Genomic DNA, 27597 nt, shown 5'->3' with positions numbered 1-27597 from the left:
CTAGCTGAGAGTATAGCATGGGACTCAATCCCAGGGTTGTTGGTTAAGCCCCCTGTTGGGCGCTGACTATTTATGGGGAAGCATGGTAGCGTAACAGCATAACACTTTATAGTGCCAGCTGTAAGATTGGGATTTAAATCCCACCACTGTCTGCGAGGAATTTGTGCATTCTCCCTGTGACTGCGTGAGTTTCCTTTGGGTACCAAAGGAAGGTACCAAAGTTTCCTACCATGTTCCAAAGATGTACTAGTTAGGGTTGTTAAATTGTAGGCGTGCTACACTAGTGCTGGAAGTATTGCAGCACTTGCAGGCAGCCCCCAACAAATCCTCACTTCAGATAACATTTCAATGTAAATGTCACAAATAAAGCTAATGTTTAATCTTTTTAACCAACCATGATTCTTCTATCCCCTGCACTATACATATTTCACCCTGCACCTGTCATCATTCTCTCTATTTTTAATCATGCCTTAAATCTCCAAAAGTATTTACCTCTGCTTACAAAGAAACTTGAATGCATTTTTAGTTCACTTCTTCATAACTAGTTCATTTAATATTTGTACCTTGAAATTTTTTTAAGTAGAAAAGATCATTTTCCTTCTTCAATTGCCAGCTATGATCACAATGCCCTCATCATTTTACCCATTCTCCCTTCAGTATTTGTTTTTGTGCTCTGATTAAAATGTACGTGCTTTGTTCCAGTTTAGGAGGAATTGGCCACCTAGTTCCTTGAACTGTTTTGCAACTTAAGTTCATGATTGATTTGATTTATTCCCATCTATCCACAATGACTTTAAATACCCTTCTCAAGAATCTGAGCTAAAATTATAGATATTTAAGTTCCTACACTTCAGTCTTCATTTATTTGCTTGAATCATATTTAATACCTTCTGTCTCTGACTACGGATCTAACCAGTAATCTAGCTTACCTGATTCTGAGAGCAGGTTGAGAAGCCATGAATGTTTTTCTGCTTGCATAGTAAAGAATGGAATCAAATAAGGCCAGACCCATCTGCTCTGGTGAGCGCATGGTATGATCAACATTTGTCTGAAATTGAATTTGTTGAGGATACTATCACATGATGTAATTTATGATCTTGAATGTAAATAAGTGCTAATGTAAGCATTTATAGAAGCGCTGTAATATTTTTCTTTTCACAGGAGATGACTTTTCCATTATACAGCAAGAAATATTTATGGTAAAGGAGTGCAAGCATTCCAACATTGTGGCCTACTTTGGAAGCTACCTAAGGTAAATATGGAAAATGAACATCCAAAAAAAAAGCATCATTGCAAGTGTTTTACTTAACCGAGTAAAATGATTGCATGTTTTTATTTCAGAGCTGTCGAGTTTCAAAATTCATCTTTTAGTGAAATATTGCATTGATTTCAAGCAATGAATTATATTCATTTACTATATACTACACAAAATTGTCTCAAACACAGCTCTTCAAGTGCAACTGCATTTAACCTAAGTAAAATATAAGTACAGTAAATGCAAACTATGTCGCAGTGTATTTTCATAGAGTTGACTTTTTGGGCATAAACAACTTGAGGTAAAATCCTGTCGCTTTTTCTAAAGTTAGGCTTGAGAACCCTTTCCTGATAGAATGCATCTCTCTGCAACTGGGGAGATTATGTAGGCAGTCATCAAAACATACCAAATGTAATAGAAGCATTGATGTGGATGGTCACTATCTTTTTCCCAGGATAGAGGAGTCTAAAATAGAGGGCACAGGATAAGATGGGGGGGGGGGGGGGGGGGGGACGACTAAATATTTGGATGCATTGTTATCTTGGAATCTTTTGAGGTAAACATGTCTTTTAAATTACATTTTTCACTCAGATGAAGAAATGGAAATCCATGATCATGCTTTTCTTCAAGCTATTTTACCTGATATAGTAGCTCCATCTGTCTGCTGCCTGATCTCCAGGCTGCTTTGAGCATTCTGTTTTAATGTAGATTTCCAAAATCTGCAGGTTTTTTTTTCAAAATTATGTGTTTATTATGTAGCTTGCATGTTCAGTTCTTAAGACTAGCCCTCCAAAAACATTCAGGTTATTAGTACAGAACAGTGGTTAGCTTCTATCTCCATGTCTACTACGATGTCATAAATCTGCAGAATTATAATGTAAATTGTTTCATTAGTTTATTAATTTGGTCATCTTCTGTTGGGATGGGATGGCAGTGGGTTCACAGGCAGTGGCCTCTCAGAGGTGGGGGGGCCAAACAAAGATGCTTTTTTCTTTGTTAAATGTGCCTTTTATGATTGCAACACAATTCTACTTCAAGAACTTCGGGTACTGCAGGGCTACTCAATCAGTGGGCTCCTCGTTGATCAGAGAAACTGGAATGGTGTTGGTGGAGCAGGACAGGATGTCGGGAAAGGAGCCAGTTTGGGTTCAGGGGAGCTAACCTGACTGCAGACCGGGTTGCTGACCACTACACAGAAGCATCGGATTTGGTGCATGAAGACAGTGTGCAGTATAACCGTGGGCGACTGTCTTGGATATTTCATTAGTGATCGCAAGACTCTGTCAGACAGTGATAATTTAAGTTGCTGCAGGCCTGTCACCCTGGTTTGGTGACACAACAGACCACATGGAGGCCGTGTAGCCTCTGTTGCAACAAGGACTATGTCTCAAGCCCCATTGGCTTGCCAACTGCTGCAGACCAGGTGAGGAAGCACCAGAGGTGGTGCAGCGTGGCATCTATGCGTGGCAGGTGGAGGCAGGCCTTTCCTGTCGCTGCTCCCTCTTGTCTTCGAGCAGTGGAATGATAGATTGGTTTGTGTACCTCTGTGCACTGCTGGCAGATTGTACCAACAATTGTGGGACATGTTGCTGAGAGCCTTGGACTAAAGTGTATATATATGCTTTTTTGAATGTGCTGTTTTGTTTGTATTGCACCTTGGCTCCAGAGGAACGCCATTTAATTCACTGCATCTGTTATGGTTGAGTGATAATTAAATTAAATTTAATTCAATTGATTTGATCATTCACTGTATTAGTTAATCATTAACTGTTTGATATGACAAGTACATGTTTGAGTCTATTCGTTACATTTAAGTTTTTAGTCTATCCTAAATTGTCTAATCTAGGAAATGTTTCTTTACTCCAGGCAGATTGAGTTTTCTATTGAAGATTTTTTTTTTTGACGTTTAAATAGTCATCTCGAATAACAGCTCAGAATAGCCAAAAGAAGTTTCTTTTCCTGTATTTGGTTTTGTGAATTTACGAGAGAAATAAAAGGAAAGGAATGCTCTATGTTCTTATAAATTCACATACTGCCAAACTTTCAAGTAAACGTTTAGTCCGTTTGATCTTAGTTTTCCCTGAACCTGCAGCAGGTTTTAAGGTTGTGTTCTACAGTGGGAACGTGGTCAACCATTTGAGAACAAACATTTTTAAATTGTTCTTAAAGCTGAGAATTGAAAATTAGCTTGACAAGGCCTTTTTACAAATGTTCAAATAGACTTCACCTATACTTTTGAGTTCTAATATTCTAGGAGAGGAAGAAGAAGAAGAAAGCCCTTAACTCTGAGTGGAGTCATCGGGACGCCGTCGTAATGGTGTTTTTTAGCAGGCTTTCTTATTTTTACAAGGCTGAGTTGCTAGCTCGACGCTCAACCCAGCACAGATGGAAAGCATGCAAGGGTGCCGGCTGAATTCAAACTTGGCAACCTTCGCTCCGAGGTCCAACGCTGATGCTGCTACACCACTACCCGGCTAAGGAGAGGAGAGAAAGTATATTAGTATAAACTCACTGGACAAGTCAACCACCATATCCTGTGTTGTTGGCAGTTACCACCTTGTGATGGTGTAAAAAGATTTTTCCTTCCATTGAAAAGTTAAGGAAAAGTGGAAAGAAACTATTTTTCAGTGTGAGGTCTAAATAGATGTCAGCTTTACATAAGACCATAAGACATAGTAGAATTCAGCTACTCAGCCTTTCTGAATCGGTTGTGCATTTCCCCAGTGCTCTGTAAAGTACAAATCACCAAGTATGAGCTTCATAGCAGTGTTCTCTTTAATGTTCTTTGATGTTACTTTTAGCAGAGTGAAATATTGCTAGTTTTTACATTTGGTAATCCTTAGCTTTGCGGTTTTGATCTCTAAATCCAGCTCTTAAAGGGTCTTGAGTATTGAGCAGCCAGAAAAACCTATAGGCAGACGGTCCTGACAGATTTTCAGGAAGGAGTTCTGCAATTGTTTAGTTAGTCATTCTGTGTTGTTTTGGAAAGCTGCAATGTAAGTGTAGGCAAATTCTGTGCCTGGTCTGCCTGCTTTAGTGCGCTGGTGAAAAACAATAATATTCTTGAAAGTGGTTTTCTGGTAACCCTCCCTAATATACCAGTAAGCTGAGATCTATGAGATGTAGCAAAGATTCACATCAGAAACAGCCTGGATGATCATGAGGCTCAAAATATGAGATTGACTAAGACCTTGACCTCCATAGGCAAAACATCCAGTGCATTCTGTGTCTGAACTGGCAGGAGGCCATACATGTTAGTCAGGTTGGAAAGCAGTTTGTATTGTATCTTTAAATAGCATGATTTCAGGAAAACAAGGATAGCAAAAACTACTTGTTCTAAGAGTAAATAACTGACCTAATAACATCAAAAGTTGTATTTTACTTCATGCTTTTAACATGGGGGCTGGGGAAGGACTGGAACAAAAAACATCTACTAAAAAAATTATGTGTTGGCACGACTTGTGGAGACTGAGAAACTCCAAAATGGATAGAATCTTGATTTACTTAGGGTATTGCTGACTTACCACTAACAGTGCCTTTCTTCTTTAATCCTGTCCATCGATGGTAATGCAAAACTGTTTTGCTATACGTTTGAGTTTTCAAACAAATTAGAAAGACTAATTGTACAGTTATACATGTCATAATTTACAGCTGCTCATTTGTCGCCTTCATTTGTAATTTGATACATATTTGACTGACTATCTCATCCAAGAGACAAATTTCATGTTCTTTCAAAAATTTGGAATGGTTCACCTATTTTTTATGTGAATTTTGTTAAATCTTATCTCAAAAACTAAAAAAAAATGCAAGGGAAGTCATATGCTAAAACATTTGTCATAATTGCCACCTGGTTTAAGCGTAAGCTTCATTTTTTTTGCCACTTAGGCAATTCTTTCTTTTCCTGTGGAAAAATTCTCTTTGACCACTAGACTTTTAAAAAAATTTATAAATTCTTGTCAAAACAGCTGTTTAATTTCTACATCAGACGTATTTGAATATTACACTTGATTCATATAGGTGAAAAATTAGATTTACTACTTTAGCATAATGACTGTATGTGTATAGGCATGTTTAGTGGGGCGAATGAAAAAGAAATTGAGCTTGCTGCTTCTCTGGATTGTGTTTATTAAGATGGCCTACTTTCACTTGGGTAACATCACCTTTGCTAAATTGCCCATCAGCTGCTCTGGTACTACTGAGCTCAGTTATTCCGAAGTCCTCTAGCTGTTTGCTTAGCTTTCCATCTTGCACTTCAATAAATATATTCATCTATCCTCTACCACCCAAGTCCTAATTTGCATATATAAACTCTTTTAAAGAATATTTAACCTTCTGAGATTACTCCACGTTTGTCTTGTTTTCTTTGTAACCGTCTTTGGACACTTCTTGTGGATCCTGTTTTATTTCTTGCTCCTTTCGCAGTTGTGCAGTCATACACTGCATTCTAAATCCCAGAATTAGTTTCCTATGTCTCCTCATCCAGAATGAAAGCATGCTCTTTGGCCTAGCTGCCCCATGGCTGCTCCTTTAAGATGCTCATTAAAATCCTTTTTTTCATGCTTGTAGATTAAGTTCATCTTTTCCCTCTGAAATATATTGGAATGTTTTACTATATAAAATTATGACAATGCCTGTCATGAAGGAGAGGAAAATGGGTGGGGATAGTGGTGGTTGACTAAGCTGCTTACACTCTTTTCAGAATCAGGTAATCAGGTTAATGTGTTGTTGCAGCAGTACAGTACAAGACATTATTTTAGTTACAGAATAAACACCGTCAAAAAGGAATAGCAAGGTAGTATTAATGGACTGTTTAGAAATATGATGGCAGAGGGGAAGAAATTGTTCCTAAAACTGATTGTGGGTTTTTAAACTCCTGTACCTCCTCCCTGATGATAGTAATGAAAGGAGGGCATGTCTTAGATGGCGAGGGTCCAGAATGATGGATGCCCCATCCTGAGACACCGCCTTTTGAAGATGTTCTTGATGATGTGAAGGGTTGGGCCTGTGTTTGTAATGGAGCTGGCTGAGACCACAGTTCTGCAGCCTCTTTTGATTTTGCAACTTGGGGGCTCCATATCAGGCGATAATGTAACCAGTCAGAACGATCTTGACATGATTATTTAGAAATTTGCTGAAGTCTTGGACCTACCAGATCTCCTCAAACCTCTAGGGAAGTATAGGTGCTGGTGTTTCCTCGAGATTGCATTAACGTGTTTGGCCTACGATAGATCCTTTGAGATCTTGACACCCAGGAACTTAAAGCTGCTCACCCTTTCCACTGCTGACCCTTCAATGAGGACTGGTGTACATTCTCCCAACTTCCCCTTCTGGAAGTTCCCAACCATTTCTTTAGTTTTTCTGTGGACTGCAAGGCTGTTGTTGCAAACTATTCAACTAGCAGGCCTACCTCACTCCTGTATGATGCCTTATTGTCATTTGAGTTTTTGCCAAAAACAGTGGCACCATTGGGAAATTTATAGATGGTGTTTGAGCAGTACCTAGTCATGAATGTAGGGAGAGTAGAGCAGTGGGCTATTCTTGCATGCTTTAGGTGCATCTGTGTTGGTCAGTGAGGAGGAGATGTTACCAGTTGCAAAGACATATACAGAGGCCCAGGTTTTGAAACATTGATTAGTGCTGAGGGAATGGTGAGTATTGAATGTCAAGCTGTAATTGATAAGCAGCACCCTGACATTTGCATTGCTGTTATCCAATTTTGAGTGCAGAACCAGTGAGACTGCATTTGCTGTAGAACTATTGTGGTGGTAGGCAAATTGCAGCAGCTCCACGCCATTACTCAGGTAGGAGTTAATTCCAGCCATGATCAACCTTTCAAAGTACTTCATCAGATAAGATATGAATGCTACAGGGCAATGGTTGTTGAAGCAGCTTAACTTGTTCTTGGCCATTAGTATGATGCCCTTTTGAAGCAGTTCAAAACCTCTGACTGCAGCAGGATGCCCTTGAACACTCCAGGTATTTGGTCAGCACAGATTATCAGTGCACTGCCGGGTAGCCAGGTACAGTTACAGGGCCTGGTGCCTTATGAAGTTTCACCCTCTTGACAGATATTCTGACTTTGGCCTCTGAGACAGAATACAGGGTTGACAAATTACAGCGTTGCCAGATTCTGAAGGAATTCTTACAGATGTAGTGTTATTCTCCCTTTCAAAATGTACATAAAAGGCGTTGAGATCATAGGGTTAGTGAAGCAGCACTGCCATTTATACTGTTAGGTTTCACCTTCTAGGAAGTAATTGCATGCCAGCCCTGCCACAGGTGTCATGCATCCGATTGTGTGTCTAACTTTACATAGGATTGCCTTTTCACTCTCAAAATGACCTGTTGATTGTACCTGGACATCTTGTAGAGTTGTGGATTGCTGATCTTGAATAAGCCACATAATTATTGATTAGTAATTACTTACACAACTTGTTGGGCTTTGCCACTATTAAGAAGAATTTTGGGAGTAAAAGCATGAATTGGCAAGAGTAATAAAAAATTGGAGAACTCTCCTCCTACATTGAATTGCCTTTTCTCACCAAATTTGTCTTTATTGATTTTTCACCAGAAATTTTTTTTTGAGGCGCTGGTCTTGCTTTTAGAAATTAGCATGATTAGTAACCTGAATTTTCTGTTCAATTTATAGCTTTCCAAAACACTGTAAACACACGAGCATTAAGTTGGTAAACATTTTAAAAATACAATGTATACATTAAAAAATGAGTTTTTTTATTACAATATGGGGGGGGGGGGGGGATGTGATATTTGGCATTTGCCCTAGGATTTTTTTACTCAATTCTTTCAATCAAATGATAGCAATTAAATAATTTTTTTCTATTACTACTTTGTGAATCTTTTTTCTTTGGGTTTGCTTTAAGCTTTCATACATACTGTCATTTAACATTGTTAAAAGAAAAAAATATTAGTGTTCTAATGTTAATTTATCCCATTTGCCTTTAAACAACTAGTAAACTATGATGTTTATGCTAATATTGTCTAAAAGGGTTTTTTTCTTACTTTTATTAGCCGTGAGAAGCTATGGATCTGTATGGAATACTGTGGGGGTGGATCCCTTCAGGATATATACCATGGTATGTTGCTTGAGTTTGCATAGTTTTGTTTTCCTTATTTATAAGCAACTTGTCAACTTCCTTTTTTCTTTGTCACTGACCATCCACGATGATAGCTGCTATTTCTTATCATTTATCTTGATCCAAGATGCTGCTTATGCTTTGGTTATATCTGCAATAGTAATTGTCTTTCAGTGATAAACAATCTTGAATCTTGATTGGTGTCATAGTTATAGAGTATTACAGCACAGATGCAGCCCTTAGGTCCAAGTCCATGACAACCACAGTGCCCACCTAGCTAGTCACAATTCCTACTGTTCAGTCCACATCTGTCTAAATCTTGCCCTCTTCTCCCTACCCCATGTGCCTATCCAAATGTGTTTTAAATTATACTGTAGTACCTGCCTCAACTGCATCTTGTGGCAGCTTGTTTCATATACTCACCACTCTCTCCATGGAAGAAGTTGCCCCTCAGTCCCTTTTACGGCTTTCCCTTCCTACCCTAATCTGTGCCCTTAGTATTGGACTCCCCCCACCCTGGGGAAAAGGCATCATCTACCTTTATCTGTGCCTTACATAATTTAAAATGATTCTTTAAGGTCATCTCTGTTCTCTTGCATTCCAAGGAATAGTGAACTAGCCTGGCTAACATGTCTCTATAATTCAGACCCTCTTGTTCTTGTAAATCTTTTCTGCACTCTTCCAGTTTAGTGTTATCTTTCCAAAGCACATTGAGCACATTGGTACACAATACAATGATTGTACAATGTGACCTCACCAATGATTTAAACAACTGCAGCATAGTGTCCAGACTCTTATGCTCGAAGTCCTGATTGATAAAGGCCAGTGTGCTAAACACCATTTTTATTATCCTATTTACTTCTGTCACCTTCATCGAACTGGGCACCTGTACTCCTTGAATGTTCCATTACACTAGTGCCCTAGTGTTCCTAGTACAAACCCTATGCTGGGTTGATTTTCCAAAATCCATTACCCCATGCTTTCCTGTATTGAAATTCATTTGCCTCTCCTTGACCAGTTAGGGAAGTTGGGCCAAGATCCCCCTGTAATCTAGGATGACCGCCTTCACTAGCAACATCATAACCTAATTTCATGTTATTTGCAAACTTGTGTATTTGCACTTGTGCATTGACCCTTGTGCATTTGCATCCAAATCATTTACTTTTCTTTTTAAATCTTTTTATTAATTTTAAACAAAAATAAATGAAACATGAATACAAAGAGCTTGAGAGTACATAATTAATAGGTTAAAATATAAATACAAATAGATGATAATCCATATATAATAACCTCCCAAACTCATAGTAGTTACACAAAATGGAGTAAATAAGAAAACCCCCCAAAAAAAGAAAAAAAAACCTAACCAACATGGGCCATTGCATTATGTCAAATATACACAGTAGCATCAATAACTCCGCACCTCCATCCAAATAATTAAGGATAATAAAAGTAAGGTTTAGGAAAAGTCAGTTTAGCTCATATGAAAATGTTGAATAAATGGTCTCCAAGTTCCTTCAAATCTAACTGAAGGGTCAAAGACAACACTTCAAATTTTTTCTAAACTCAAACAAGAAAAAGTTTGAGAAAACCACTGAAATATAGTTGGATGATTAATTTCTTTCCAGTTCAATAGGATAGATCTTCTAGCCATTAATGTAACAAATGCAATCATCCGCTGGGCTGAGGGGGATAAACTACAATTATCCACCATTGGTAAACCGAAAATTGCAGTAATAGGATGTGGTTGCAATTTAATATTCAGAACTCTTGAAATAATACTGAAAATATCTTTCCAATAATTTTGCAAACAGGAGCAAGACCAAAACATGTGGGTCAATGAAGCGACTTCAGAGTGACATCTGTCACAGGTTGGATTAACATAAGAATAAAATCCAGCAAGTTTATCCTTGGACATATGAGCCCTGTGTGCAACCTTAAATTGTATTAGGGCATATTTAGCACAAACAGAAGAAGAATTGACTAATTGTAAAGAGCAAACACGAGGAAATCTGCAGATGCTGGAAATTCAAACAACAACACACACAAAATGCTGTGTTCTACCAGCATTTTGTGTGTGTTGTTGACTAATTGTAAAATTTTCTCCCACTGCTCAGTGGGTATAAGACAGTGAAGTTCTTTTTCCCATTCCTTCTTAATTTTTTCTGATACTCCTGGCTGTATTTTCATGATCATATTATAAATGATGGCTACTAAACCCTTCTGGCAAGGATTCAGAGCTAAAAAATTTTCGGTAATGTCCATTGGACATAATTTCGGAAAAGACTAACATATTATTCAAGAAATTTCTAACTTGCAAGTATCTATAAAAATGAGTTTTAGGCAAATTATATTTATTGGATAGCTGTTCAAAGGACATAAAACTGTTATCTAAAAATAGATCACAAAAACATGTTATACCTTTTGTTTTCCATAATACAAAGGCTTGATCCATAAAAGAGGGCTGAAAAAAAAAGTTAGATATAATAGGGCTTGATAAGATAAACTTATTCAAGCCAAAGAATTTACAAAATTGAAACCATATTCGTAATGTATGTTTAACCATAGGATTAGTTATTTGTTTATTCAATTTAGATAAAGCAAAAGGAAGCGAAGATCCTAAAATAGAAAACAATGAGAAGTCTTGTACAGATTTACATTTCAAATTTACGCATTGTGGGCAAGGTGCTATAATCGATTCTTGTGTCCAAAATATTAAATATCGAATATTAACTGCCCAATAGTAAAATCTTAGGTTTAGCAAAGCCAAACCTCCTTCCTTCTTAGGCTTCTGTAAATATTTTTTACTTAATCTAGGACTTTTATTCTGCCACACATACGAGGATATTTTGGAGTCAATAATATTCAAAAAAGATTTAGGAATAAAAATTGGTAATGCTTGAAATAAATATAAATATTTGTTTAATACTATCATCTTAATAGCATTAATTCGACCAACCAATGACAAAGATGATGGGGACCACCTGGTAATAAGTTGCTTGATTTGGTCAATTAAAGGTAAAAAATTAACTTTAAATAAATCCTTATGTTTCTTGGTAATTTTAATACCCAAATAAGTAAAATGATCTGTGACAACTTTAAATGGTAAGTATTTATAGATTGTCAAATCATTTACTGTATATAAATAATAACAAAAGTCCCAACACCAATCTCTGTGGTACACCACGAGTCAATTGCCTTCATTCCGATAAACAACCTTCAATCACCAATCTCTGCTTCTACCACTGAACTGCAGAATGAAAGAAACCCCTCTGTGAATTCTGACAATGCACCGGTAAAGCAGCATTTGCTTTAATAAAAGGCAATAGTGGTTTTTGAGTGTTGGAAGTGACTTGCACCCAAAATACTTCCCCAACATCTCTAAGAGATGATGATTGATTGGCTTAGTGCTACAAAAATGTTTTCCTTGTGAATTGATTAGAACTATTTCTGTTTAGTTTCTATATAAATGCCACATTGCCCTTTACTTTATGGAGGTTCACTTGATGATTTTCATTGTTTATTTCTTTATTTTACCCCACTTTGTTTGCCCGATGCAAAAGATAATTATGTAACTGGATTGATAATTCCTCTAGAATACCTATAAAATTAAATATGAATTGTGTACAAAATAACTAACTGGTTATACCTTTTTGAGCAGAGGTGTTCTGGAATGTCTACCATGATGATGATTGAAAATTTCCAAAGTCCTCTTAGATACCTTTCTTTTGATATTGCATATTTCCTGATTTCAGTTTAATGTTTAATTATTTCCTGTTTTGTGTCTTCATACTTTGTGATCATATTTTCATCTAATTTTCCCCATCTCACCATTATATTTTATGTATAGAATACAACTCAATCGTTTTGTGTGTGTAGTACTAGGTAATTGAGATTAATTTCTCCATGATAAAATTTCATTTTACTATCTGTTCCTCACCCTCCTCTGGTTATAGAATTAATTAGTTTGAAAGTTTGCAAGGAGAGGCAATTCAATGTGGAACATGGAAGCAAACAATTTTACCCACCAGATCTTGCTGGTGTTTGTACTTCAGTTGAGCTGCCTCATGTCTTTAATCATCTAAATCTGTTAATGTAGCTCTTTATCTCAACCCTAGCCAGTCCCTTAAAATGCATCAATACTATTTCAATGGCTCCCTGTCATTTTCACCATTCCTGTGTAAAGAAGTTTCCTCTGAATTTCCTGTTGAAGTTTTGAGTGACTTTCCTGCATTGATAGCTTCCAGTGATTCTCTTCCCCTCAAATGGAAATACAGTGGATTTCCGGTTCATTGAACCATCAGCTAATTGGGATGGCTGCTTATTTGGGACAACTCTTAAAGGACAAAAACTAATCAAGAAAATAGCCAGGATTCCCTTCATCTATTTGGGATAATATGCTGCTTTATTGGGACTGGAGGCTGTTGCCAACAGCTTCTAACTAGTGGCAGTTGCATGCACTTGTGTAGCCATTAGATACTGCGCTATGCTTAGAACAAACAGTTTTTAAATAGCAAGTTTGTGTGAAAAGCAGCGATATTTGTCACTGGTTGATGAGAAATAAGCAGTAAGACAATTCGTAACTGTTTCGAAACTGATACAATTTCAATACTTCAAGTTAGGAGCTATGATGGATTTGAAGCTATCGCCAATCATCTTGAATGCAGCAATGAAAATGAAGATTGTCAATTACTGGCACTGATTTTGTTCATTTACGGTCAATCAAAAGAACATGGCAGTGTACAGAGGATGAATTCCTCCGATAACTATTAGCAGCTATACAGTTTTATAGTACTATTGTAGTATAGGTAGTGTTCTAATTTGTTCTGTATTTTATTTAAATACATATTACTCAGTTTGTCTTTTTATCCCTTTAACTGTTTCCATGAAACCGGCTAATTAGGACAGCTGCTTAATTAAGCCAGAATGTACCGGTCCCAATGTGTCCCAGTTGACCAGAATCCACTGTATATTCTTTGTAACTGCCTTATAAAAAATATTTTGTGATTTTAAATGCCCTTGAGATCACTCTTTAGCTTTCTTATTATCAAAAAATCTGATCAATCTTTATGATGGAGCCTTCGGAGGCCTTTTGTTCTTTTTTCAGAAGAGAATTTGAAAGATTCATTGCTCTGTGGATGAAGAAATTTCTTTTCCCTTTTGGGAGGCAGTGATTGCTGGTTTTAAATGCTCTTGCTAAGGGAAATAATCAATTCCACATTTAGCCTTTAGAGTTTTAGATTGCAAAAAGAGAGCAAAATAATAAGGTAGTGTGTTCATGGATGGTTTCATGGACCGTTCATAAATCTGGAGGAGAAGAAGCTTTTCCTAAAACATTGAGTTTGTCTTTACTATCCTGTACCCCCTCCTTGATGGTAGTAATGCAAAGAAGGTATGTTTTGGGTGGTAGCACATTCTAAATGATAGATGCTGCCATTTTGAGGCAGCACCTTTCAAAGATGTATGAAAATTATGTACTTTCAAAAAGCTGTGTGAAAATCAGTTACTTTCCCCATCTGCTATCTAGGAATTTGTCATCCTTGTGTGTCCAGTTATCATCTTAAGTCATTATGTTATGGTCAGTATGCCCAAATATTTCCCCCTTTTTTAGCTACAAATTCAAATTTATTCCCTATTATGAAATCTATTTGCTTATTTTGCATCAGCCATCAGTGACAAAAATTGCTGCTTTTTGAACACAAACGTGCAAATATTGCTATTTTAAAAACTTTTTCTCCAGCTGTCATTCAGTACTCCTTACTCAGGCACCACACCCTTTACATTAACTATGCCCCTCATTATAGACTCTCCTTTCACTATCACTTTTCTGTTCTGGTCTTGGCCCTCCTTACTTGAACCATAGTGCTTTATTCTTCATTGTGGTTGCTCATGCAGAAGTCTTTCTCCTTTCTTATGGATGGTATAATATCATACTTTGACCCACAATGCTGTGCCGTACATGTACTAACTTAGAAATTACTTAATGTTATCCATTGCTCTCTATTTTTCTAGGCTCCATGTAGCCATCCAGGAGTCTCTTAAAAGTTAACTAATGTATGATTATCTAATGAGTGTTCTGCTTTTCCAGTAACAGGACCACTGTCAGAACTGCAGATAGCTTATGTGTGCAGGGAAACCTTGCAGGTAGGACAATAATGTCTCTGAATTTACTGAACATTAAGCACTTCTTGTCAGTAACTGAAACAATTGATTTATTATTGTCACATGTACCAATATGCAGTGAAAAACTTCATTTTGTGTGCCATCCATACACAATTTCAAACCAAATGCATCAGGTGATACAAGGGAGAAACTTAACTGAATATTACAGTTACAGAGAAAGCACAGTGCAGGTACACAGTAGGGTGCAAGGGCCATGATGCAGTAAGTTGTGAGATCAAGAGTTTATCTTTAATGTTCAGGGTCTTATAACAGTGGGATAGAAGCTGTCCTTGAGCCTGATGGTGCATGTTTTCTAGCCTCGTGTCTTCTGCCTGATGAAGGAAGTGGGTGGGAAGAGAGATTGTTCAGGGCGTGAGGGGTTATTGTCTATGTTGGCTACTTTTCTGAAGAAATGAGGTAAGGACCGAATCCAAGGGGAGGAGGCTGGTTTTTGTGATGGACTGAACTGTGTCCACAACTTGCTGAAATTTTTTGCCATCATGGGCAGAGCAATACCATAAGAGTGTGAGGTATCCAGATAGGATGTTTTCTGCAGGTACACAATAGTGATGTTATGCTAATATTCAAAGCAAATATAAATAATATTTGCCTACTGAAATATTTTTTAAATAGCCAAATAGACTGTGGTGTACATGTCCTACTTTTCCAACAAATCGCTGCCCAAGTAATGTCTCATATGATGCCTGCTATATCTGGTTTTGTTGAATAAAGACACTGTTTTGAATCTACCAGTACCTTTCTCCAGTGACTTCATTCTTGCAGCAGGTTACTGGGTATTGATCAGTCTGACCGCTTGGTAAAATAACTATTTTTGAGTCTGGACGTCTGAAGAGCTCCAGCAGCGCTTCCCCAGCACAAGCAGAGACGTAAACAACAACAACAGTCACATGGGAGTGAACTCCCTCGGAAGTAGAAGGGTCTGTACTTCACCATTTTAAAAACTCTTATTTGCAGTGAGTAGTGGGCCCTGCTACCGAGGAATTCACACACAAGTTCTTACTGACGCACAGACTTCCGTGGAGTTTGCAGCAATTCTGTCTACACAAAAGGTCTTCTAGATAAACAGCTGAGTCTGGAGCGGTGTCCTGGAGCCACATTTCTGTCAGGACAAGTGTGCAGCAATCCTCATAATTGTAAAATGATGCACTTTGGATGAATTAGTAAGGGTTAGGACTTGCAAGTGAATAGCAAAGTCATAGAAGGATCTTGGTGTGCAAATCCAAGGATCAATGGAGATGGAGCAACATAGAAGTCATATGGATATTTGTCATAATTCGCCAGGACATTAAATACATTGAGGGAAGTTATAGTACAAGTTTATAAAACATTTTTAAGGTGACACTGGAGTCCTGTATAGTTTTAATCGTCATATTATCGGAAGTCTATGATCACACTTGAGGGTGCGGTGGAGATTCACTGGGATGGAGTGCTTCATTTATAAGGAAAGGCTGAGTCTGTTCTCTTTGGAGTCAGTGAGTCTGATGGAAATTTACAAAACTGAGGGACGCTTTTTAAAGTTGATAGTAGGAAGCTTCTGATAGCAGAGGTGTCCAAAAGTAGATGAGTAAATTTAGGTTAAGGGGCAAGAGCTTTAGCAGGGAACAGGATTTTCTTTTTAACTCAGAGGTTGGTCAGATTTGGAATATATTGCCTGAGGGGATATCAGAATAGGTACTCTCTCAAAGCTTAAATATTTAAACATTTAACTTCATTTTTTTAAGTGAATTGGAAAAATTTTTGAGATTACTTGGTACGTTATTACCAGTGGAAATGCAGGATTTAATCAGGAAAAGTGAAAAATTAACTGGATTCCAAAAAACTATTGTTTAGAACTGAATGGGGAATTGAGGATGGTTAGATACTGGTTGGAAAGAAATAGGATCCTGGTAATTTTAGTCTGATATTTGTTTGTAGAGTTTATGTTTTGGAACTAGAGATTAAGTTGGTCAACTGAGACTGGCTGAAGTTGACTATGTAACAGTATTTAGCAAAGAAATAGAAATTTTGTATAGCTAGATAAGTAAGATAGTTTGCAAAAATAGTATATTAAAACAGTGACAGAGCAGCACAATATTTAGTTCTGATTATTTTTAATATTGAAAGGGGTATTTACTCAAGGGCTGGTTAAAAAAGCAGCACAATATTTAGATTTAACTATCTTTAATATTAAAAGGGGTATTTACTCAAGGGATGATTGAGTAATGTCTTAAAAAAGGTTATTTGAAACTTTTTTCTATGGGGCAGTGAAACAAAAAACCATAGTTGTAAGAGAATTGTTACAAGGGACTGCAGATTTTTTTTCTGGATAAGAGGAGACAAATGGCTGTCCCTGTTTGTGTTTGTTTTTCCAGTGTTGCCTTGTGGATACTTTTTATTTGTATTTAACAACATCTACCTTGCTTTGTAGGGTCTGGGTTATTTGCACAGCAAGGGAAAAATGCACCGAGACATAAAGGTGACTTTGTTTTACTGAATTTATATTTTATTTAGAAACCTTTTAAGTGGCTTTTTTTTTTAAAAAAAAGTATTTTATTGTGAAATCAAACTGTATATATCAAGTTAGTGAAAATGAAGTCTTTGAGCGAGTATACTTGTTGAAAGTATAGAAATATCTTTGATATATAAAACAAAAAAATTATGGGTGGTATTAATAGAAACTTGACAATATGCTGTCTTGACTGTGAAGGAAAATTAAAATTAAGAACTGAACTGCTCTTAGTAGTTGCTGTTGACCTGGAATTATCCATTGGACCTCTAAAATTGATCTGTTGTCCTCCAGGGGGCCAACATTTTACTGACAGATCATGGTGATGTAAAGTTGGGTGAGTATTATAGCTTGAGATTCGGGACATTCCTCAAACGTATGTTATCTTTTAAGCTGAAAAGGCAATGCTGATCCTGTAAGGTTCAGAACTGGGTGAATTTACTATTATGTATTTATTATTGCCCTATCCTGGGAAAAGAGTAAAGGATCAAGTCAGTTTATAGAGGGCAACTATAATAGTATATGACATCAGTATGCAGGATCAGACCCACTATGAAATGCACAATTGACTTTTCTTGAGAATTGTTAATTGGTTATCAGTATCATTTGAGATGATAACAGCTACTTATCAAGCAGTTAGTGACAAAATATCAGAAAATAGTTTGGCATTGCAGAAAATTTATGGAAATGTATACTTGACCAAGTGCAAAGTACAATCAAGGTGCCTTTTGAGTAATGTGTATGTTGGATGTTTGAGGCTATAAAGTGGTATGATCAAAATCATTTGAGGATCAGTTGATACACGGAATGTCTTTAGTAGAAGGTGATGAAGTATATTTTAAAGGAGGGCAACATGGAACTAAAAAAATCTTTGAAACAGAATACCTTCAAATTAATACATTGGTTCAGGATCCTAATTATAACTCGATGTGCATATTTACTGAAAGCTGTTTTGAATTTTGCATCCTTGCCCAAATAGTGCTCTACTATGCTACTGTGCCACACAGAGAATCTCTTGTTTGGTGTTACACCTCTGCTGAATTAGCAGATCTCACATGGGTGATCTCCCAGGTTGCTTATTAGTGGTCAAGTTGGGAAGGTGAAACTCCAGTATGATCCCAGGAAAGTGTAGTCATTGATTAAAAGAAATAGGATTGATTGTAATGTTAGTTCACTTTTCCCTTTGTGCCTTGTCCCTTTTCCAATGATTTTAAAAACATAAACAGGAAACCTTCTTTCAGGCAACTACTTGCTTATTTGAGAGGCAATTAGGAATGGATAATAAATGCCAGTATTACAGGAGAAATCCACATTCCTCTAATGAATAAACAACTGCTCTTGGAACTCCTGATGCTAGGAATGCAAGAATGCTTAGTCACAACTTTCCAAAAGAATGGAAGGAAAATGCATCATCTACTGGTGTTTATTTTTCCTAATTCAGTAAGACCTCGTTTTTAATGAATAACTAGATTTAATCCAATCAGAATGTGTTATCCAAGTCTAACCAGAATTATTGAAATCTATCTTGTTTAAATAAAATTTGACATAATTCACCCAAAATTCACCTTTAGTTTGCCCAATAAATTGCCAGTCTTGTAAAACTGTAGAATCAGTGTGTGGTGCCCAAAATATTCCAGAGTCTCATGGAATATTAACAGCTTAGAAACAATAATGCAAAATTGACAAATCTGAGCAAAAATTTTAGGTATTTAATTCCATAATTTGCTCTTAGTGAATTTTTCCATAAGTTTCTTGTTATTGTTGCAACAGAGAATCATTATTTTTTTTAAACTTCAACCATGTGACCATTATCCTCACTAAAATGCTTAGCTTGTATTTGTGTGAACTAGATCTCAAACACTGTTGAACAATTCTTTCTCTCTGATTCCAGAATGTTTTGGGAACATCATTTTTATAAATTGACGAGAGAAAAATTAAATTTTATAATTATAGACTCTCATCCACCTGCAACACTTGCAAATAACTTTGTTATTTATACTTTTTTACTTAATCATAAGTTATCTCAACTTTTTCTTTCTCAAATCATTAAGTGTGACTTTTATTCTCCACATTGTTTTCTGTGAAAATTCATTAATCTGATTTGCTAGTCAGCTTGCCCCTTTCACTGCCACTGATTCCTTTTGATTCTGTATGTGGATACTGTCAGCAACTAGCACTGTTCTGACATTGTACTAAATAAACTGACTTAGCCAATCATTGATAACTGATCTTTTGTCAAAAAAAGTAAGTGAATATATTGATTTTACATTTCAGCTGACTTTGGTGTGGCTGCCAAAATAACTGCAACTATTGCCAAGAGGAAGTCCTTCATTGGAACCCCATACTGGTAAATAAAGTCCCTGGATTAAATAATTCGAAAACCAGTCTTAAGCGGCTGCCACTCATTCACCTATTCATATGATAGAAATAAAGATTTGAAGAATGGTTGAGAGAAGCCAGCTTTTCGTATGTGTTCCTGCACAATTGCATTCTGTACCTAATTTCACTTTAATAGTTGGAGGCCAAGATTTTATTTTAGTTTGTTAATGCCTTTAAATGCATTTAATGAGCACACATGCCTGTGGCTAAAATATTAGCCAGAGGCATGTACAAATGAGCTGCAATATTATAGTAGTACATTCCAGACCTACTATAAACTTGTATCACTGCTGTATTCACTAATATGATATCTGCACAACACCATGACTAATGTACTAATTAAATAGTATATTTGTAACTTAGTTCATGAAATTATTTTGTTGCTATTTTTGAGTTCTATGAATTTTATAAGCTCTTAATTTATAATGGCTATCTGTACCTTTTGCAATTTTATTTCAACAGACACATGTATTTTTAAAACTAACTTAATAACTTAACATTTAGCTACAAGTTAATTATGCTCTTGAAAGTGTGTTTCATTGAGTTTGAAGCAAATATTTGTTTATAGGATGGCTCCAGAGGTTGCTGCAGTAGAGAAAAATGGTGGATACAATCAGCTATGTGATATCTGGGCAGTTGGAATCACAGCTATTGAACTGGCTGAACTGCAGCCTCCAATGTTTGATTTGCATCCTATGAGGTATTATGTTTTTTTTTAACTCTGAAGTTGACAAGTTCTCTTTTGCACTTGGTGATGGAAAAAGCCTGAAGAATTTAAAGCCACATTGATGTTAATAATGTTATTTATGCTCTGTAGCAAATAAGTATAGATATCCTCCATAAATGTACATTATATCGGGTTTAATTATATTTCATGTTACTGATTTTCCTGCTTTTTCATATTCAAAAATTATAGCAAGATATTTTAGGAAAGTAGAGACATTAGATAGATACGTAACTTTATTGATACCAAAGGGAATTGCAGTATTGCAGCAGCATTATAAGTGCACAGATATAAATATTAGAAGAGAAGTACAAAGAATATAAAATAAGTTACCACCAACAGTCTAACAGTGGCTAAATAACTTTGATTCTCCAAAGTTCTGCCAACTAAATTATCTTGGGATTTCCCCTTCCCTCAACTTTGTCTATCCCTTTTTCATCACTTTAACTCTCATCCTTCAACTAACCCAATTTGTTTTGCATGTAATAAATCATGTTTAGGCATTCCTACTAGCTCTATACATTGCTATCACCCATGCATTTTGTATTTTTCCCTCAAAGCTTATGGGAACCAACCCCAAAACTCCCTCTTCCCATGCAAGATAATGAACAACTGTCTTTTCACCATTTTTCTTTTATACAGAGTCCATATGTGAAACAGAATATATTTGCACACTCAGTTTAGCAACCTACATTCACTGCTAAGAACATGATCTCCGTTATGTTTGAGACAAGACAAATTTTAGGTGATTGCTCTGTTCAAGCCTCACTCTTGAGTCTTTTTAATTGCTGGTAACTACAATTTGCTAACACTTGCTGACTCACACCTTCCAAACTTTACCAATGAAACTCAGACATGCTGTGGAACAACAATTAGTATTCTTTTATAAGGTGTATTACAATCTCCGTTACCTCGACCTCAGCTTTTTCATGGATAGTTTTTGTGTTAATTAGACCCAGCAGTTACTACATATAAATCTGCTTTTGGTTTTGATTGAATGATAAATGTTACTCAATATGCACAGAGCATTTTACTGTTTGAATGATTTCATGAGAATTCTGCAACCGTCTTTGATAACTAAAGGATTTTTGATGGATGTTTTCAAAGATTCCTTTATTATCAAAGTATGTATGCAGTATACAACTGAGATTCTTCTTCTCCAGATAGTGATGAAACAAAGAAAATGCATGGAAGTCAGTTCAGAAAACAGCAAACCGAATCCCTCCCCACACAATACACAACAAGAACATCGGCCTCCAAATCCTCCTCTCCCTACACAAAATAATAACAAAAAACATCAACCCCAAATCTGCTCCCCTCCACACAAAATAGAAGAAAAGAGCAGTTGAAAGCACAAAATATAACAACTATAAAATGGTGGTAAAATGTCCATTGTCCATATTTTATATAAAAGATTACACAATTGGCAGGACGACATGCCTGCATTGACGCCATGCCTGGACTTGGAATTAACTACTGATCACCTGAAGTGGGAGGGAGTTCTATCACTGAACCAAAGTTAATAGTTAAAATAGTAATCAAATTGTTTTAATTATAACTTGTTTTCTTTTTCTAAGTATATAATGAATTAAGATTAAAAATAATTTTAATGCTGACTCACAGGATATAATACAATTCACTTATAATTAACTGATTTCAGTCATCAATCTAATACCTTTGCACCTTGGATCTAGTGGCAAATACAGATTTGGAATGAAAGGACAGGCTTGTGTACATCCAGCACATCCCATATCTCCACACTGCAGGGAAATATCTCAATGTATTTAATTTACAATTAAAGAATGTGGGTAGCTGTAGCAGCTAGGGACCAGGTGGATTGAATGCTGGTTACAAAACAGAAGTAGAATCTCTAAATTGTGAGAAATGTTCTGGATTGGCAGATTAGAAGTAATGTTGTCCACAGTGTACAGACTTGATTTATGCACATGTTGAAAATGCGAGTTCAGAGACTGCTGTTGATATTGGAGCTGTCGATGTGGGTAATAAAGTAGAAAATGGTAACAAGAAATAACCAGACATTAAAAACAAAGGAGACTGCAGATGCGGAAACCTTGATAAATAAGTAATGTGTTGGAGGTACTCAACAGGTCAGGCAGCATCTGCTGAGAGAAAGAAATTGTCAATGTTTTGGGTTGGAACTGCATTAGAATTAACAGTAGAGAGGGAAGATAGCTAGGAAAAAGAGGAGATGGGGAGAGTCAAGACAGGGTCAGTGGATAACTGATGGAATGAAGAGAGGTGAAGGATGACAGATAGATTGACAGGCAGAGGAGGTGGAATTCGGAAATGAGAGTATGTGGAGGTAAACATGAAGAGCCAGGTTGGGAAGGCAGGGAGTGGTGGAATGGACAATTAAGGTAGAGGCAGCTTGTAGGGTGATAATTTACACAAAAGCTACCATTAATGGAATCTGATGTAAGGAAGATGATAATAGTAGCCATTAGGGGAATGTTGAAGGAACAGGAACAGATGGAAAGGGGTTTCTAGTGCCATCAATGCTGATCATCTATTTCAGTACCCTGTTCCTGCATACCACTCAGTTCCTTTTAATATCAGGAACTATATCTGCCTTGTCCTTTTTTAATGTACTTAATGACTTTACCCACACTATCTTTGGAAGAAAATTCCACAGGTTCAGCAACCTCAAGTGAAGAATTTTTCCAGATCTTGGTTCTAATTGTCATCTTCTGTGTCCTTTGGTTCTGGACTCTCCAGCCATTGGGAGCAATCTCCCTGCATCTAATCTGCCTCATGTTATTAAAATAGCTTTCTATGATTTCACTTCTCATTCTTTTAAATTTGCAAAACTATAGATCTAATTCAACCAATGTCTCCTTGTGTATCAGTCACATTATACCAGATCTAGTAATTAGTGTAGTAAATCTTTTGTTGTAGCTTTTCCATAGCAAGAACATCCTTTCTTGAGTAACCAGATGCTGCACATAAAACTTCGGTTGGGGTTTCACTAAGGTGCAGTATAGCTGAAGCAAGACATCTTGGCTTGTATAATCAAATCTCTAACAAAGACGGCTAAGAAATTTGAATCTGATGTCTAAGGATATCCAGATCTTGTTGCATCTCCCTCTTTCTTAATCTATGGCTTTCAGATAATTTTTTGGAGTCAGAGGATAACTTTACATTTGTCCATAGCTTAGTGCACCTTCATTTGCACCTTTATCAAAATTGCCAAAGCACATTCGTGATTTTGCTTCCTCCTCGTATCTCACATCACCACCCACATGCAATCTCTGCAGCTTTATCTGGTCTGCAAACTTGAAGATGTTACATGTAGGTCCTTCATCCAAATCATGAATAAATATTGTGAATACTTGGAACCAAAACATTTATTCTGTAGCACCTCACTATGCCATGTCTGCCACCCTGATAAAGACCCATTTATTCCTGATGACGGCTCTCAGCCTGACACTTCAACAGTTTATTTCCCTCCATAGATGCTGCCTGACTTGCTGAATTCTTCCAGCATTTTGTGTGTGTTGCTCTAGATTTCCAGAATCTCATGTTTGTGCCCATTTATTCCTGCTCTGTTTCCTGTCTGTCAACCCATTCCCAATCCCCCATAATTTAATTTTCTGTAATGATCTCTTACTTGAGCTCTTGTTTGAGCCTTCTAAAATTCTAAATGCACTAGCCACATTGTATCTCCCTTATCTAACTCTTAGTTACATCCTGCTTCAGCAAAAGAGTAAAATTAAGTCGGATCAAAATGTTAGGAAGAATACCTTTATGCACGTTTGAAGTGTATCGTTGCCACGTGTGATGGATCTTTGATGTCCACATAAGGAAATAGAGCAGTACAGGGGACGAGGCTAACAGATGCATTTGTTACTGATTTCATTAAAACCTGTGTGGATGAGTGTGTGCCTACAAAGACTTACTGTACATTCCGAAACCAAAAGCCGTGGATGAACAAGTAGGTACGTCGTCTGCTGAAGGCTAGAGCTGTAGCATTCAAGTCTGCCAACCCAGTCCTGTAACAGAAAACCAAGTATGATTTACAGAGGGCTATTTCAAGGGTGAAGAGACAATTTTGAACGAGCTTGGAGACAACATCAGCTGTACGGCAACTCTGGCAGGGGTTGCAAGACATTATATCCTACAAAGCGAAACCAAATAGCATGAATGGCAGCGATGCTTCACTACCAGATGAACTCAATGCTTTCTATGCCCACTTTGAAAAAGGGAGAATATAACTACAGCTGTGAAGATCCCTGCTGCACCTGATGACTCAGTGATCTCTGTCTCAGAGGCCGATATTAGGCTGTCTTTAAAGAAGGTGAACCCTCACAAGGCGGAAGGTCCTGATGGAGTACCTAGTAAGGCTTTGAAAACTTGTGCCTACCAACTGGCGTGAGTACTCAAGGACATTTTCAACCTCTCACTGCTTTGGATGGAAGTTCCCACTTGCTTCAAAAAGGCAACAAGTATATTGGTGCCTAAGAAGAATAATATGAGCTGCCTAAATGACTATCACCTGGTAGCACTCACATCTACAGTGATGAAATGCTTTGAGAGGTTGGTCGTGACTAGCCTCAACTCCTGCCTCAGCAAGGACCTGGACCCATTGCAATTTGCCTATTGCCACAATAGGTCAACAGCAGATGCAATCTCAATGGCTCTTCACACAGCCTTAGACAAACACCTATGTCATCAACTACAGCTCAGCATTTAATACCATTTCTACAATAATGATTGAGAAGTTACAGAACCTGGGCCTCTGTACTTCCCTCTGCAATTGGATCCTCGACTTTCTAATTGGAAGACCACAGTCTGTGCGAATTGGTGATAACATCTCCTCCTTGCTGACAGTCAACACTGGTGCACTTCAGGGGTGTGTGCTTAGCCCACTGCTCTACTCTCTCTATACCCATAACTGTGTGGCTAGGCATAGCTCAAATACCGTCTACAAATTTGCTGGTGATACAACCTTTGTTGGTAGAATCTCATACAGAGACGAGGACGTACAGGAGCGAGATATGCCAACTAATGGAGTGGTGTCTCAGCAACAACCTTGCACTCAATGTCAGTAAGAGGAAAGAGCTGATTTTGGACCAGGAAGGGTAAGACAAAGGAACACGTACCAATCCTCATAGAGGGATCATAAGTAAGAGTGAGCAGTTTCAAGTTCCTGGGTGTCAAGATCTCTGAGGATTTAACCTGGTCCCAACATATCAATGCAGTTATAAAGAAGACAAGACGGTGACTATACTTCATTGAGTTTGAAGAGATCTGGTATGTCAACAAATACACTCAAAAAATTCTATAAAAGTACCGTGGAGAACATTCTGAAAGGCTGCATCACTGTCTGGTATGGGAGGCTACTGCACAGGACTGAAAGAAGTTGCAGAGGTTTGTAAATGTAGTTGGCTCCATCTTGGGTACTACAAAGTACCAGGACATCTTCAAGGAGTGGTGTCTCAGAGTGTTCATTATTAAGGACCTCCAGCACCCAGGATATGCCTTTTTCTCACTGTTACCATCAAGTAGGAGGTACAGAAGCCTGAAGACACACACTCAGCGATTCAAGAACAGCTTCTTCCCCTCCACTATCCGTTTCCTAAATGGATATTGACCAAGTGAACACTATCTCACTTTTTTAATACAGTATATATTATTTCTGTTTTTTGCACAATTTTCATGTATTCAATATGTATACTGTAAATTGATCTACTAATTTATTTATTATTATTTTGTATTTTTTTCTTCTATATTATGTATTGCATTGAATTGCTGCTGCTAAGTTAACAAATTTCACAATAAATACTGGTGATAATAAACCTTTTTTGATTCTGAGATTATTAAATTGGGAAGAGGTTTACAGTATAAGTATTGTGCTAAATGAGTTGACTTATTTACCTTTAAATGTAATGCAGTGCAAATCTACTGACTTTATATTTTAATATTGTGACTGTGCTTCTACCATAGGGCTTTGTTTTTAATGACTAAGAGTGGATTTCAACCCCCTAAGCTGAAAGATAAAATGAAATGGTGAGTATGCCTCTATTAATAGTTAAATAAAGCTTTGGTGAAGCCACATCTGCAATACTGTATATGGTTTAGATCATCTTGTTTATGAGAGGATATACTGCTCGGAGGGGTCTAGAAAGATTGTTTCTTGGAATGAGGGCTCACCTAACTGAAGTTGCTTTTATGATTAGCAGTATACCACAGTGATTAGTACTGGAATCCTTATTGTTTGTAATGTGCATTAGCAACTTAAATATGAATTTAGGAGTTTGATTAATAAGTCTACAAGTGACATGAAACTTGGTAATTTTAATATTGGGTAGGATAGGTTTAGGATACAGAATGATACGGTCGGGTACTGAATTGGATAGGGTGATGTCGGATGAAATTTATTTGTGAGAGGTATGAGATTGTCCTTCTGGAAAGGGAAAGGAATGGGTGGATGGCTGATCTCATAAGGGCAGGGTATTAACCTTGTATGGTACCAGTTGTAACAACATTCTAAACTTAATTCATATGATAAATACAAATGAAGGAACATTATCATTTAGCTCATTTTAGTTAATATAGTTAAACTATTCGGACCTATACTCTTTTCCATAGATGCTGGCTGGCTTGCTGAGTTCCTCCTGCATTTTGTGCGTGGTGCTTGGATTTCCAGCATCTGCAAATTTTCTCCTGTGTATGTTACCTATTTTAAGTTTTGCGCTCTCATCAGGAATCCAATTTTACTAATCAGTGAATATGGGATCATTTCTTTGCATTCAGATTTGCTTTTATTACTTTGACCAATGCCTCTAGTTGCCCTACTTTTGCAATTTATCTTGGAGTTTTCTTATATGTAGTATCTTGCCTAAAAGATTAGTCTCTGTTTTAACCTTTTTAAGATTGGAAGTCTTCACTCAAAAATTAAAACATTCATACTTGGAATTATTCTTCTGACTGCTTCCAAGTCTTAATTATTTTAATGACCAAAGTTCCTTGGTAGCATAGTGGATAGCACGAAGCTATTACAGCTCAGAGCATTCCAGAGTTCGGAGTTCCATTCTGGTGCTGTTCTGTAAGGTGTCTCTGCACTTCCTGCCTGTGGAATGCGTGGGGATTTTCTGGTTTCCTCCCGTAGTCCCAACACCAAGTAGGTTAATTGGTCATTGTAAGGTTGTCCCATGATTAGGTTAGGGTCAATACAGCTTGTTGGGTGTTTCTAGGGTGGAAAGGACCTACTCTGCCCTGTGTCACTAAATAAATGCAGGGCTTGGTCGGAGTTTACCAGAATACATACAACATGAGCATAATTTTATTGTATTAATGTACATGTGTACATTATATCATTCAGCATTATATTTCATTTGACTGACAGTTGGATGTGGTTGGTAAATTTGCTGAGCATAGTCTAAGTTCTTCCAACTTTGTCTAAATTCAGCTTGCAGAACATACTGTATTTCCTTGTTATTGTTGTGTTAGTGCATCACTT

General features: G+C 37.1%; 1 protein-coding gene across 1 annotated transcript in view; it reads left to right on the top strand.

Annotated features, from left to right (window-relative positions):
* map4k5 (mitogen-activated protein kinase kinase kinase kinase 5) overlaps positions 1-27597 on the top strand; it is a 135188-nt gene that overhangs the window by 54176 nt on the left and 53415 nt on the right. The window contains exons 3-10 of the mRNA XM_073039812.1: positions 1162-1252; positions 8285-8349; positions 14435-14490; positions 16937-16984; positions 17309-17351; positions 19289-19361; positions 19962-20093; positions 26082-26144. Coding sequence (XP_072895913.1) covers positions 1162-1252; positions 8285-8349; positions 14435-14490; positions 16937-16984; positions 17309-17351; positions 19289-19361; positions 19962-20093; positions 26082-26144 — 571 coding nt within the window. The remainder of the gene's footprint in view (positions 1-1161; positions 1253-8284; positions 8350-14434; positions 14491-16936; positions 16985-17308; positions 17352-19288; positions 19362-19961; positions 20094-26081; positions 26145-27597) is intronic.

The sequence above is a fragment of the Hemitrygon akajei genome, chromosome 3 (assembly GCF_048418815.1).
Source record: "Hemitrygon akajei chromosome 3, sHemAka1.3, whole genome shotgun sequence".
Lineage (NCBI taxonomy): Eukaryota > Metazoa > Chordata > Chondrichthyes > Myliobatiformes > Dasyatidae > Hemitrygon > Hemitrygon akajei.
The sequence above is the reverse complement of the archived record's forward strand: the minus strand, read 5'-3'. Positions and strand labels throughout refer to the sequence as shown.